Here is a 15,330-nt window from a genome sequence, read left to right as displayed (position 1 = left end):
ACCAGCAACCAAGAGGATTTATTTTTCTTAAAAATTGTTTTTGTATAAATTTGTTTGCCTGTATTTTTTCAAGAACCTACTATTTTGCATCAGGATATATTCGTACGAACCAGCTGCCCTGTGCTGCCAGAGTGGATACCCGTTTTGTGTAGCCCATGTAGGCATGCTGCTGCCTCTGTCCAGAAATATTCAATTATCTTCATCCCAAACCAGACTCCTAACCTGCGGGAAACTTAAGGAGTGCTAAAATGATGTCAACCTGCCAGTTACCAAAGACATTTGATAAAAATTGATAAAACCATGAAATTACAGTGCATGCTAATTCCCTACAGCCACCATATGAAATGCTATAAATTCCAGCTAGTTAGTACTTCCCAGTCCCGTTCTTGTTCAGTATGGCACTGCAGTCGTTAACGCTGGCGCGTGTTATTAGGTTATCCCCAAACAAGTATCCACATAAGCTAACAGGCTCGGTGTGACCATCTACAGATGCACAAGTAGATGATGTTGCTTTTGCAGCAAACCACACTCACCAGTGAGAACTCCCAGATCAAATGATGCTCAATCTCACAGCTGTCAAAGCACTTGGGTAAAAAGTATTATAAAGCAGAAAACAAGAGATCCTTATTTTACAGTACCTGCCATGCCTTATAGAACTGCTTTGCCTTAAAGATAGAAGTTAAAAAGTTTAGAAGCTGTGCAACAAACCCCGGCATTTGAAAATGATGGCCATTACCTACGGATTTGCATTTTTGGATGGATTTTTTAATTGCCATTGATCTGACCACAACATCCTGACCAGCCTAGTCAGACAACAGAAGGATAAAAGAGAATTTGACCAAAGTTAAAAGTAAGGCTATAAAATACACAGCATGCTACAAGCTTAAAAAGATTAAATTGCTGTCATGAATAAGAATCCCAGGATATTACACAATACACAACAGCCACCTCCAGTCCACTGCATCAACTACTTGGCAACATGAAACAACCTCAAAATCAATACTTAAATTATTAAAATAAGGTTGCTGAGCAATGATTCCTCTCCCCATCCACCCTGATCCCCTTCCCATCCCTTTTGTGGGACAGGTACTCTTGGATGAGGGGCTTCTTATTCCAAATTCCCTCTGCAGAGAAAAAGCTGCTAGTGGCATTGCAAAAACTGCCTCTGATTTAGTGTAGCAGCAGCAGGTGAAAAGAGCAGGGATACCACCAGGGTTTATAACTGACATAAATTCTGTGCTCCTGCATTTCACTTGCTTCATTTCATAAATAAAGTTACAGCTCTGATCTGGTGCCAGGCTCATCCGGGAGAGCAGCAGCACAAGCCTTGTGCCACTCCATCGCAGCCAGATTGGCTTTCCTGTGATCACTCGTGACTGCACAGAATGAGTCAAACAGTTTAACCAGAAGTAAATAACCTCACAGAAGAAAAGTTGGGAGTTAAAATTAAGACTGACTTTTGATACAGCCTCTAGACACAACTTCAGGCAGCTTCAACCAGCTAAAACCCAACCAGAGGCTTGCATTGTATTACCAAGCAGAAAGGCGGTGGTTAATTAGGGAACATGGTTTCTTTGCTTACAAAAATAGAAAGGAGCATTTTTGTCCTCAAATTAATACAACATGCAGGGCAGAGGCTCTTGCAGTTGCATTGCGCAGAACCCGCGATGCTTCTGCTCTTGGGACAACTTTCTGCAAGCTGTTTTTCCTATTATTCAGTCTCAAAAGTGAAGAGGGAGAACACGTTAGTGTTACATTAAGTATTTGGTAGAGGGCTGAACCTTCTGACCCCTCTGCAAACAAAGCCTTTCTTAAACCAAGCCAGATTTAATCCTCAGCTGAATTATTCTGGCCAGTTTGAGAGCGTGCATTGCTTACGGCTGTAGCCTTGCACGTCCCCTCTCCCCAGGGGCACGAAACCCACACCAGAGAGTGCCCAGCAGACCCAACACCCTGAATGCAGCTGGTAATGGCTAGGGTCTGATGGCTCCTGGTTTGAGAAAGCAATACTGAGGGTTAGTCCAAGGTAGTTGTTAACACAGGTCATATATAGCCTTTTTGTTAATAAGCAGTGGAAAGAAGAATCTGATTTGCAATAACATTTATTAATGATAAATGTACATATTTACAAAGAAAAGTCTGAGAAAAAATACAAAACCAAAAAAGTGTTCCAAAAGAGAGCATTTTAGATAAAAAAGAAAGTGTTTTTAGTCCCCACAAACTGATCCAACGTGACTGTGTACCACCGCTAGAAGATTCCAAAGTGGCACAAACCAAGGCTAGTCCTTCCCTCCAGCTTCACAAACCAAAACAGATCATGGAACCATACAATGGTTTGGGTTGGAAGGGACCTTAAAGATCATCTAGTTCCAACCCCCCTGCCAACCTTCCACTAGACCAGGTTGCTCAAAGCCCCATCCAACCTGGCCTGAACACTTCCAGGGATGGGGCAGCCACAACCTCTCTGGGCAAACAGGGACACAAGAGAAACCACCACTGTCGTGTTCTCCAAAGTGCAGACCAAAGGGTTTCTAAATGAATCCGTAACCCTTCTTTGGGCTAAATTTTTCCAGAAAGCATCCTACCTCAGTCTGTAAGTCAGAACAGGTGCCATCAACTCATGACCAGGAAAAAAGAAACCCAATAAACCAGTGGAATAATTCTCAGAGTGACAAATTACTGACCCTTACGTGAAGTGAAAGACACTTTGCCTATAGCCTTCCCGAGGAGCCCCACGGTACGGACACAGAAAGGCCAGCCCAACCTCGTTCCTGCAAACATGAACTACTCCTTTGGTGCCACACCAAGGAAATTCCATCTCTCCTCATTATTTCAGGACAGGAGGCAAATATTGAATACCTACTCTTTAGGGTCATCACTAGTTACTGCACAAACTGCAAGGGAGGAGAGCGGGTCTTAGCTTAACTCTGTACCCTAACCTGACCTGCCCATAGAGAGCCCTCAGTTCATCTTCTATTGACCCGCAGGGCAAAGCAGCACACGGCAGGAGGTGCAGACAATACCCTTGTTTATCTGTTCACTTTTAATAATGGAAAAGAAAAAAGGGATGTTGTTTTACAGTAATGCACACCTTGAATATCACTGATGATCACTGTATACAGAGCCTGATACCTAACGCAGCCTCAGAGTTGAATCCAAGTTTCAAGCAATCGGCTCTGGCATACTGCTGCTTCAAAACACTAATGCCAACCTTCTCCTAAAGCATGAAAGCACAAGATTCTGCATTTTATCTGAAGTTCAGAAAAGCTGATATCAGGATAAGAATATTCAGAAAGTGAGTTTCAGGATTTCTCACACCAACCTGGACAAGGTTATGTGCTGCGGACATTTCCACCTTCCCTTTGGAAGGGATAATTCAGCTTTCCATCACTCACAGACTAGCATTGCACCAGCCACGTACGAACAGGGTGCGTTAATCCCACCACTGCTCGGGTCAGTGACGGTGTCAGGGCAAGTGGCCGCGGGGGGCTGCGGTGCTTTGCAGCAAGTTTGTTCCTGAGGAAAAAAGGGAGCAAAGTACACGTGTTGGTTCCTTTATGAAAACCCTGAGACCTCTGCCCGTAAACAAAGCTAGAGCAAATCAACTCCCTGCGCACGGGTACGACAGCAGGCATCCCAAAATCCCTTCTTTCAGCGCCGCATCCTGCACGGTCGTCAAGGGAAAAGGATGAAACCAGGAATCAACCAGCACAGCACCAACATGTACAAGATACATAATGTGCAGGAATGAGACTGTACATGGATTGCCATGGGGCACGTCTGTAACTCCCTTTGCTTTGCAAGCAAATGGAAAAAAAGTGGAGGAGCGACCGGCAAAGGGGCTGGAGCACAGCGGACACATCACTGCGGCACTGAACGGATGAGGTTTCTGTTCCTGATAAGCTACGGGCTTTCTCTGTCAGAAGAGATCATATCCACCTGGATGAATACAGATAACTGGCCTCTAAACTGCCATAGAAATATAAAGCATTTGTTTAGTTTCTTTATACTCTGCAGTGATAATTGTTATATAAATCCCAAAAATGTTCCTGAGCATTCTCAGAATATAAAGTTTCAAAGTTTTTTTGCTGATGACAACCAGCCTTATCTCAAGATTAAAAAAAGGAAAAGCAAGAGAGAGACCGTTTTAATTAAGAAGTTAAAGAACTGAGTTTAAGTGACAGAGTGCATATCTCATCACTCTGGGATAAGATACCCTGAGCACTATGTTCAAACATTGCTCTGGGCAAAGATTTTTAGACTTCAGGTCCTTTGGAAATGGTAGATGGAGCTACAGAAACCACGGCTTTGCAAAAGCCACTGGTATGGCTTCAAAGTACTTGTCATCGGTTCAGAAAGACAGCATGCAGTAACCTCAGCAGTGCTCAAAGCAGCATCACGGCAGCTAACCCGAGCCATGGCTTTTGAAAGGAAGCAGGTGTGTGTTTAAGCTGCTCTTCTCCAGGAAATATGGGCAGAAAATGGACAGAGATAGATCGAAACAACTCCTGTCCCTTCCCTCTCCGCGCCAGGTTGGGGAGAATGAACAGTCCCTGTTTGTCTTCACATCTGTTCCAATTTTGGGAAGGACATTCAGGCAGGGAATCCCAGCCAGAAGCATCCCCCCAGCTTCTTCCATCCTGCATCTTCTGTGGCACCACAGCATCCTTCCCCACCTCTCCTCTCCAGGGCCCACCTTCTCAAGGTAAGCCTTCCTAAACTTCACGCCGAGCTTGCTGGAGTTCAAGTGCATCCTAAGGCATGCTCCTCGGATGCAGGCACGCAGCCCACTGAGCAGCACCGTCCATCCGCTGCCTGTGCTGAGCACGCAGGCAGCAGGCAGGCTGCGCTGCCGACAGCTCTCCTTCGCACCACGGTACGCCTGTACCAACAACCCAGCGACTTCTACACTTCCAACCACTGAAAGAGGAAGACTGTGTATTAAAGGCAGTGTATTAAAAAGGGAAGAATACTTTCCAATGAAAAATTAGCATCCTCACAAAACAAAGTCCTAAAGGCACAAACCGGTGAACTAATCGGAGCAGGTTACAAGAGTAATCGGAAAGATTCCTGCGAGATTAAAACGAAGGGTTTCACTAGCAACCTAAACTTCAGAGAGCCTCAACCTGTACACTGAGAGCAAGAGAGGCATTTCAAATAGTCCGTGATACACCACGGTCCTTCAGATCAGACAGCACATGCTGTATTTGCCTTATGTCTTTCTCCTGCAAGCTTATCTGCTAGCTTCCTAAATAACACTGTTCACACAGATACAGATCTATAAAGGGTTATAAATACATGTATTTATATATATTCACACATTTTAGTCCCTGTAATAAAAGTCTGCTCCTTTCTCTTCTGTGCTGCTGGAGCAGCTGCCAACACTGATGGCACTGGTGGCTGTTCTCAGAAGTAATTGTGTCTACACCAATCCTCCAGAGAATGCAACAGAAAGCAGATTACTACCGAAAGGAGAAGCAGTGGGCTCAGCTCAGTCCCATAATTACTATATACAGAAAAGAAACCCCTTAGACACAAAGTCCCATCTTCCTTCCAGCTCGTAAACCAGTTCTGCTCAGCCCATCTGGGCAACTCATCTTGGAGCCTACAGAGCTCAACCAGGGTAACTCGGATAAACGTGACCATCATCCAGACATTTACATTTGTAGGCAATAAACAACAAGCAGCATGCAACGGTTTTGTTAGAGAAGTCAAAACAATCGATGGCTTTAACATTAGAAGTGTGTCCTGATGTGGTAAAGTCAACATGCTAACAGAGGAGACGTACCTAACTGTAGGTTACTCCATTCCTGTGACCTAAGCAAACATGCGTCAGTTAGTTCAACACAAATTAAATAAAACACATCTGAAGTGCACCAAGACCACCAGATTCAGAAAAATTATTAATCTATGTTTACAATAAATATTTCCTTGCAATGGGTTTTCTCCTATAACATGATGTATTTTCTTGGAAACAAGAATAGGAGTGCAAGAGGGAAGCTGTGATGCTTTGCAAAAGGCTTCCCCCACTGGGAAAATGAAAAGTTGCCTGTCTCTGTCTCTAAGTTAACACTAACAGCAGCATTGATAATCAACACTTTATTTAAATGCCAATCTTAGTTTCCTAGAAAAGGAGTGGTTATGGATTAGATTCAGCAGATTACTGTAAAGCTTCTTTTGGATCAGTATCAAATGTTCTTCAGCTTGTGAACATCTTACATTTAAAACAACAAGCTTAAAAGCAAGTCTTCAGCAATTCCTACGTGGCATCTACAGGGGCTGAAGAAGCAAACATCTCCTCCCACGTATTTACACTCCCCGTCTGCCCTCTTACAGCAATCAGGAGCACGGTTCAGAGAATTTGCTTTAGCACACTAGGAAACTTCAAAATGGACCTGGCAATCCATGACCACTCCTGCCAGGTCCTGGATCACAGCTACACAACGACACACAGCAGGATTAACACGACAGTTGCAGGGTGTCCCTCCCCGGGACAGTGAACTATGGAGATCAAAGACCAGGACAAGGAAGATGCGGCAGAGGCTACGGCCAAGAAATTCTGGAGCTTTGGTCTTGAGGTTTCAACATGACCCTGTTGCCACTCAGAGAAAGAGCAGCCACCAAACAGTCAGTGCTATGACCAGGAGAAAGGACATCATAAAGGGAATACGTGGAGAAGGAAAAATGCTAGAGTACAGCTGACACTTTTTGAGTGATTTCTGCTCTTCAGGAATTGGAATAGAAACCTTTGGAAGAGTTTCTTCACTTGCTTGCCGGGGAAAGGCTGTCTCAGTAGGTATCTCCTGCTTTTTTAGTTTGTCTTCATCCTGTACTAACAGAGGACGTTCCTGTGTCTGCTTTCGTGGTAGAAGATCAAGAAAGACAGAGAGAGATGAACAAAAATGACAGATGGAAAGTGCCCAAAATGATACTTGGAGGTGTGCAAAGCGTTAGGACAGCCTTCCTCTCAATGGAAAAATAAACTGCCCTGGAGAGCAGAGCCACTGGTGGCTCGGGTCGCACCAGCCTTAGAGCTACAAAACCTTGCACTTTCTGCAGAGCTCATGAACATCTGGATCAGGATCACATGTGTTTTGACACAAAGCTCTGGATTGTGATCATGCGTATTTTGTGCCTGCCCTCCCAGAAAAGCATATGCTCAAAACTTACTGAGTGTGTTTTGGAATTGGAATGGTTGAGAAAAAAGTTTGAGGCATTAGAAATAGAAATGGTGTAGTAGAAAACGTGGTCTCTGACAGCTTCCTGTTCTACAGTGCCCTTAAAAAATAGCGTCTGTTAAATATCATTGAACATCCAGACTGCAGTGCGGATACAAAATGCTTTTTCAAAGTTCTGACAAGAGTATCAAAATTTTGATTGTTTTGAAAATTCTACTGGAACAAGTGAAAAACTGTTAATCTTAGAAATCCCAAGCGTGGAACAGGCGGGATGGCAGTAGGAGCACTGCGAACTCCTTTAATTTGGCTCCACATTTTTAACACTTTTGTTTCTGGAGTCTAAAGAATGTAAAAAACCAGAATGAGTAAATCATCACACAGGATCATGCAAGGGCTCTAGCACTTCTGTTGAAGAAAGAAAAGATAGTGGGAAACGTTGCTGTTTAGTAACTCTCCATCCCTTTAGTTTGCCAGACCTGGTCAAACCCAAGTGTACCTAGGAGAGGAAAAACTTGGCTCTAAGCTCTCTCAGTTGAGCTAGCCTCCTTTGATCAGTGCGGTATTTTGGGACTGGTTCTTTGCACACCCCTAAGTGATGAGTATTGGGGAGAAAGTAGCTGGGAGACTGGGCAGCAAAAGAAAATATAAAATGCAAGGGTAACATGATCATTAAAACAAAAAACGGAAAGAAAGACAACATAAAAAGAACAGGGTACAGTTAAACTTTCATAATTGCTTTTCTTTCCGAATACACGGTTATATCTTTCATGCAGCTTTTTCGAACCAGCCATGCACCAAAATAAGCAAAATTGAAAGCTGCAAAAGCTGCAGCAGTGCAGAAGTCCTCTCAGTGTGAGTTATGAAACTACATCATGTAGCCAAAAGAAAAAAATGTTATCCAGCAGCTGCTGTTGAGTTTTTGCTTGGTGCCATTGCAATAGCAAAAGTCTGGTTCAGAAGCACATATCAGAACAGCAGCTTTACCTCAAGCCCACCAACCTGTCTCTCAGAAGATAGGACAGTGATTTTCTTGACCTGGACACACAAAGCGTGTTAAGGTTCAGTTGTCTTGCAATAAAACATATAGGAACAGCAGAAAAGCAGCCCCTGGCAGAATACCCTTTGGCCACTACAGCAGGGTGAAGATACCACCATGAACAGGAGAAACGGGATTACTGTGCATCTTTAAGTGATTTACCATCCTTAAACATTAGGCAATTTACCATCCTTAAACATTAAGTGATCTTTAGTAATCAATGATAACGATAAGTAATCATTAAGTGATTTACCATCCTTAAACATGTGCAGGTGAAGGAAAACACCCTCCCTGGCAGGTGCCTGGTGAAGATGCATTTCTGGAAGTTCACAGCAGAACATGTCCACCTCCACCTCAGAGCAAGACCACTTCAGAGAGGATCAGATTAAGAGGGAATTTCCAGAAATGCAAATCCAGGGCTGACATCAATCCTTGCATCGCTGTGGACCACTGCAGCCTTAGATGGGGAAAACCCACAGCATCCAGTTATCGTGAACAGCAGCCCCCCCAAGACCCCACAATGCGGTCACCATGCAAGAAATTCTTCATAATAACCAAGAATATCATTCCTGAACTGCAGCTGTGGAGCTTGAAAGCCCCTGCTCTATCCCACCCGCACATCCATAAACCACGTGGCACCATGGGCAGAGCTCTGCATCGGTCTGCTGCCCAAATTCCTGCAGGATTACACTGAGACTCAGCAACCAGAGGCAAGTCCATCCATGTGTTAAACAGATTAATTCCAAGGATAGTGATCAATCCTCATTATTTCATTTTGTGGGTTTTGTTTTTCTGGGGGGGTGGGCTGGGGGGGAAGCCCTATAATTGTCATTACTTTTCTCTATGCTTTGAGGAACCTGTAGTAAACCTGGCTGCTAAAACCCCTTGTACCTTTTCTGATAATCCTCCCTCCACTGCAAGATTATTTCTGTTTAAAAAGTATCTCCCTTGCAATGGTTTGAAGATGAAATGCAAGCTTATCTGCGGCACTGTGGGCAGCAACGGGAGAAGCTAGGCTTAAACCAGGAGAGACTCTACAACTGCCACTACTGCAGCCAGGATGCAATTTTTCAGTTGTAATGAAAAATCGCATTTACTATTTAAGAGACTGATTACCACGGGCTCTAACTACAGTTTTACTCACAACCTTCAAATCTGAGCTAGGTAACACCAATATTAAACAGAGAAGCTGTCTGTTATCCCAGAAGAAACCAGTTGGCAGACAGATCTCTGCTTCTCCAACTCGGTTTCTTTGAAAAATTACCTTTTTAAGGAAATTAGCAGAGAAACTGTGAATGTATGTTGCTACTAACATACAGGCACTGTTCCTGTAAGAAGAAAGATTTCCATCACGTATGAACAGCCCTGCTGTAGCCACCTGAGGAGTCTTCTTGAAGCCTCCACAGCAGATCAGCACCTGCAGATCCTAATGCAAGACTAAACCCAATGACATACTGGATTAACTGGAGAATAAAGTGACTTTTGAAAATTGATACCATCCTAGTGCTTCTCCACTGGTTGATCTGCAATATTATCTCTGAAGTAATAATTGCCTTTAACTTAGGTGTCTGGGTTTTGGGGTTTTTTTTCCACATTTTGGGGAGATACATTCCCTGGCACCAGGAATAAGCCAGTCCCCAAGACAGCCATGTGAAATAAAGTCTATCACCATGGATGAAAGCAATGCTAGGAAAAGCAGCGTCAAAACCGGGTGAAGAATTCCTACCTTCTTGTCTACCAAAAAAATCACATTTTTATGATACTACAACTAAAGCATTGGTTCTCTCAGAGGCCATTATACATGTTAGAAGTCAATATTAACTATTAAAATTCAATATAACTAAAAACTAAGGGGAGCTGAGGCTGAATCCTAGGTTGCAAAGCTGTCCCTTGGAACAATGCAGTGCGCTAACACCCACATGCCGCTGAGGTACTCACTCCATCCGCTCCCATGGGAATCTGCCCGTTGACGTTGAGGGTTCGGAAAGGGGAGTGAGTGGACAAACGTTTGTCCCATTCACTCGGCCGAGGCTCCGGGACGGACTCCATAAAGTTCTTCTTCAACTCACTGATGTTGGCATGGTGTTTCTTTATTTCTTCTTGGGTCTTATCTAGATCCTATTAGTAAAAGGACAGGATAAATGAAGAGACACGGAGATGACACCTGCGATTGCCTAGGCTGCCACATAGCAAAGCTGCGCTCAGCAGAGTTGTTGCCGACTTCCATCAATTGTGCTCACACTGCAAACACACAAAGGGAGCGTCCTCTCTCCTCTTTCCTCTTGTATTATTTGGGATAAACTGCAATCGGCAGGGAGTGGGGTCTCCTCCAGGAGCGGGACGTGCCATTGGTTCATCTTGAGCTACACCAAAACAGATGACAGCTGAGGCGTAATCTCATGGTTTTTCCCCATATGGGATTTTTTTAAGTTGCAAGACTATGTTTGTTTGGGTTATGTAATTTAATGCCTTTAAATTGGGTGAGTTTGCTTTCTTTTCCCTCTGCTAGCCTGAATATTCACAGCTATAAATGCAATTAATGTTGAAGAAAATGTTTTCCCAATTTTATTTATTCTCTTCATACCTATTTCTCTTTCATCCTACCAGGAATTAGCTCTGGTGACACAATACCCCCATTACCTTTTCACCCCCTCTCATCTCATCCCTCCAGCAGCTACCACAGGAAGTTTTAGACTTCTGAAATGAAGATGAGATGACAGCCCTTTAAAAATCAAACTGAGAATTTACTTTATGCTGGATCAATCAAGAAACTCCTGCTAAAATTCTTCATGTGGAAAAAGCCAGATTTCTGCTCTGTGATGCCAGTTTACAGCATAGATGCACAGACTTCAAGGCAAGTCAGCTCTCTTCAACTTGTTTAAAAATAGCTTTTCCTTGCAAGCAAACCAGAGTTTGTTGAAAACAAAGCATTTGCATAAAATAGGTATAAGCCAAACAACAACTTTTCTGGACGGTGCCAAAAAGCAGCAAGCCTCACCTGTTAGAAAGGGGGAAATTAAGGTCAGTAAAAGCATTGCTGGGCAATTTCACTATTTTTGTGCTTTTAGTTGTTACTCAGCCCATTGATTTTAGAAGATGGGAGAGCAAATGCATCCCTAAAGGAGGGGTCTCCCCCCAAATATCTGTGTCCCTGCAGCTTACCCAGGACACACCGCCCTCCCTCTGCTGGGCTATAGCCCCAAATGCCTCATTAACAACATTTTGCTCTTTTTGCCACGGTTCTGGGGGAAAAAAAAACAGTTTTGGCATCCATCCTGGATGAAAGCACAAGGCAAGTGCCTGCTAGTTAGAAAAAAAAGCACAAAAGTCTGCTGAGGACTCCAGGATAAAGACCTACCCAGGTCCAGGAGCCCTACAGCTGCTCCTGGTTTAGAGAAGAGAGAAAGACCACCTTGGCTATCCACCACTGCGCAAGAGCTGGTCCTGGGAGGGTTTGCAGAGAAGCTAAAGCCACGAGGAGCTACGTGGAGCCAAAATGGGTCTTGAAAGCATCTTGAGGAACAAGCTCGCTAAGCATTAATGCTTTTCCTCCTGTTTTGCCCTTTTTGTAAGAACACGGAGCATGGGTTATCGAGCACGGAGCATTAAACGGCTTTCAACAAAATCAAGTAGCAGCTTCGGGAGTGTGAGGTCTGCCGGAAAAATATCTGATCTGCCAAATGCATGGATTAAAAAAAAAAAAAAAGGAATAAAGGGGGTGAGCTGCTGGGGTCAGCCCTTTTCTATGGGAGGGCTGGAGCACCTGCAACAGAACAGTGGGAAGGGCAGCAGAGAGGGAACGGGCTGGAGAAGGGGCCGGGTGCCAGAGCCAAATATTGCACTAACAGGAAGAAGGGGTTTAGAAGCAATGAAAAAGCTCTGTTTGGGGTTGGGGAGATAGAGCTGTTCAAATTGGGTGAAAGAAAGCAACAGGCACAGTCTTCACAGCACTCCAGCGGCTGAACCCTGCCCGTTGTGCCGCAGACCCTTCGCTCATGGCCGAAAGCTCTAAGTTGTAGCAGTCAAAAAAAAAAAAAAAAAAAATTAAAAAAAAACCCCAACACCCAAAAGCTGCAAAACTTTTAAAATTCAGATTAGAGGAGGCAGTTAGTACACTTCACTTGCAAGAGATACCAACATGGAAACCCTACCAGCTGCTGGTGCTGCAATTTTGAGTAGAAACACATAACACAGAGTATCAGAAGCCACAAAACGTCTTCCATAACACAGTGTATTAAAAAAAATAAAATATATGATTGGCATGGTCTGTTCTGAGACCGTGCTTAGGCGAAACCAAGTATAAAGGGCTCCCAAAGCCGAAGGGAACAGCTGTACGGGGAGGGATGAAATGGCTTCTCACCTGCTCGCAAGCCACCCATGACCATCGAGCCCCCGCGTCAGCTCCGAGGGGACCTGGCGCCGATGCAGGATGGGGCCCTGGAGACCGGTAAAGACACTGCAAGGCAAGTAAGCATTGGGAGAAGGGATTGCAGTGCTGCAAGACCAGCAGCAACGTCTGAAAGGAGGACTCGCTCCTGTCTGAAGCAATGTGGACATCGCGGTAGCCTGAATGCCACAGAGGTGACAATTTCACCTGCAGCTTATCCTGAATTTTGCATTTTCATAGACTGTCTTTTCCCCCAGGAAAATAATTTATTTCAAGCAAGGAGAATCTTGTAAATGAACCCCCCCGCCACAATTCATGTCACTGTGAGCAGCCAGTGGGTCCAAGAGCAGACCTGAGCACGCAGCTCTGCCAATCATATATTTTGGGTAAGTATGAGAGAATGAAAGTCAGAAGAGGTAGAAGGAAGAATGCCTGCACATCGTCATGTTTACTGTCACCATGCAAAAGCGTATTAAAAAAAAAAAAAAAAAAGGTCTTTCATGCAACAGCATGCAAAAACAAAGGCAGCAGCAGAAGAGGAAGAAAAAGTTCAGCGCAGATGCAGAAGGTCTAGGCAAACGCAACTGAAAAAAGCTTCAAGTTCATACAAACCTCCAACATTAAATTGCTATGCCTGATATAAATGTTTTCACCATCTAGCCTCTTTGATCTTTTCTGTGAAAATGAAAGAAAAGGGGGAAACAAAACAAAACAAAAAAAAAAAGAAAAGCACAAAAAATTAAAATGTTGTTCTTGCGGGATTGACAAATTGGCAAATTAAAAAAGTTAACTCAACGTTGGGAGTGCAGCACTGTGCCAGCGTGGGGTGGGGACCCAGCCGCAGGGACACCACCAAGAAATGGGGGTTCTTGCTCATGGAGAATGGGGAAATGCAATGAGTCCTTTAAAGAGACAGCTCCCAGGCGTTCGTCGGCTTTTGCCTTCATTTATATTGCTCGCCACAAAGAGACAGTTTACCCGTTTTCAGTGGAAGCCTTGCACAAAGTCACAACTTCATATTCCTGATAGTGATGCGTGCCCACCCCAGTGTACGAGGCTGTACTGCCTGGTGTAACTTTTACAAGGCCTCAATGTGCACAGTAACTATGTCTTAACAACCCTTCCCATCTTGGATATTTCCCCTATTACTCAATCAATACAAAAAAGCATTACACTTTTTTTTTTTTCCCCTGAAGTGCACACTATATGGTTTTCTTCGGTTTATAATTAAATTTGTTACAGAGAAGATAAATTTTTCAATCAAACCAAGTGTGTTTCTCTCGAACATTCAACATGCATAATTTTAGCAATCAGACTGTCTATGGGACAAAAAGCTGCTCATTTTGAAATCAAATATTTGATAGCTGCAGTTTATAAAAAAAACAAAAACCCAACCCAAAGTACATGAAGTTGGAGCACTGTCTTTTTAAACAGGTTACAGATGCATGAATGATATGGCAAATTTGTTTGGTGAAAGTGTAAAATGGCTAACCTTCCTCATTCTTATCAGTTCTTCCTCTTTTTCTGCAGGCTGCTGCTGTTTGGCAGTGATAAAAAAAAAAAAAAAGTTGTTGGTTCATTTAACTATGTTGAACCTCACTGTTTAACCTTAAAAAAAAAAAAAAAAATGTGAGCAACCTAACTGAATTATTAGCACAAACCTGGGGCTGGTCACCATTCGTGGTGGGTACTGTGACCTCAATGTGCGTTTTCCTCACCTACATTTAAGAAATAAATTGGTAAAAACATTTCTTGTTAGTAGACTTGTTTAAAGAGACCATTTAGTTTCAAAACACAGCTGCATAAAGTTGGTTTTGAAATGCTGGGTGAACATGCAAAAACCAACATGCAGTCCTCCGGAAAGAGTTAATGACACCGCAGCTCTCTGACAGTCTGTTAGTTAACAGCACATTTACAATAATTCCTTCAGCTTGAGAATTATTTGCATTTGAAACCAGTGCTCTCTAGTGCTTCTGAAGAGGAGCTTCCCACTTGCATTAGCTTTGCCAGGCAATGTTTTCAAATTTCAGTTGCAGCTGGATCTCCCAGTGAAATCCATACCAAAAGCAACATGCTCAAATTAACACAGACCTTCTCAAAAACAGAAAATTATTTGTTATGCACAGGTATTATGCTCACAGAGTCAGTAAGAAGAGACCTATCTACAAAATCAAGCCTAACATCACAAATTAAGCTCTTTACTGTCTGTAAGTAGAGAGCCAAGATTGTCTTAACACTTTAAGGAAAGTATTTTAGGGAAACTGGATTGCCAAATACTCTGAAGGCAAAAGCATCGGTGGGTGTTAAACGAAGTGATGCAGCTACATTTGAGAAACAGGGTAAATATGGCACGTTCAAATCCACAATTTCCTCCCACATCTACATTTAAAGAAAAAAAAAAAATCCAGTGTTAAAGCATTTAGGAAAAAACCCTGTAATAAGAGAGATGGGATGAATAAAATTTACTTGTTCTCAGTTTAATGCTAGGGAGGGTGAGCAGCTGTGCAGGAACAGCATTACAGGAACTGTGTGCCACGATGCACACTCCAAAGTGCCAGCCTGAAGATCCCTTCAGCATTTTCCTTTAAAAATTACTGGTCGCACAGGCCACAAAATTTTTTAAAGCAACTGCCCTTTCTTCACCTCCATCTCCCAACTTAATTGATCTCCCCTGGAGTATGTCATACAAGACCCACCACGTGATACGTTACAGCAAAAATGTGGCTCCG

General features: G+C 43.4%; 1 protein-coding gene across 39 annotated transcripts in view; it reads right to left on the bottom strand.

The window, feature by feature from the left end:
- Positions 1 to 15,330, bottom strand: part of EPB41 (erythrocyte membrane protein band 4.1) — an 87,541-nt gene that overhangs the window by 13,188 nt on the left and 59,023 nt on the right. For 13 of the 39 annotated variants that reach the window (XM_030039035.2, XM_030039034.2, XM_030039026.1 and 10 more), the window contains 4 exons: positions 14,263 to 14,319; positions 14,094 to 14,138; positions 13,214 to 13,276; positions 10,153 to 10,332 (listed from right to left, as the gene is read on the bottom strand). The exons of 1 other annotated variant lie outside the window; for it this stretch is intronic. In XM_030039035.2, the coding sequence (XP_029894895.1) occupies positions 10,153 to 10,332; positions 13,214 to 13,276; positions 14,094 to 14,138; positions 14,263 to 14,319 (345 nt within the window). Of the gene's footprint in view, positions 1 to 2,089; positions 7,804 to 8,162; positions 8,214 to 10,152; positions 10,333 to 13,213; positions 13,277 to 14,093; positions 14,139 to 14,262; positions 14,320 to 15,330 lie in introns of those variants that run through there. 25 more of the 39 variants (XM_030039029.1, XM_030039037.1, XM_030039042.1 and 22 more) reach the window with 8 other exon arrangements.

Source organism: Aquila chrysaetos, chromosome 16, assembly GCF_900496995.4.
Source record: "Aquila chrysaetos chrysaetos chromosome 16, bAquChr1.4, whole genome shotgun sequence".
Lineage (NCBI taxonomy): Eukaryota > Metazoa > Chordata > Aves > Accipitriformes > Accipitridae > Aquila > Aquila chrysaetos.
Note: the sequence above shows the minus strand (reverse complement) of the source record. Positions and strands in the feature narration are given on the sequence as shown.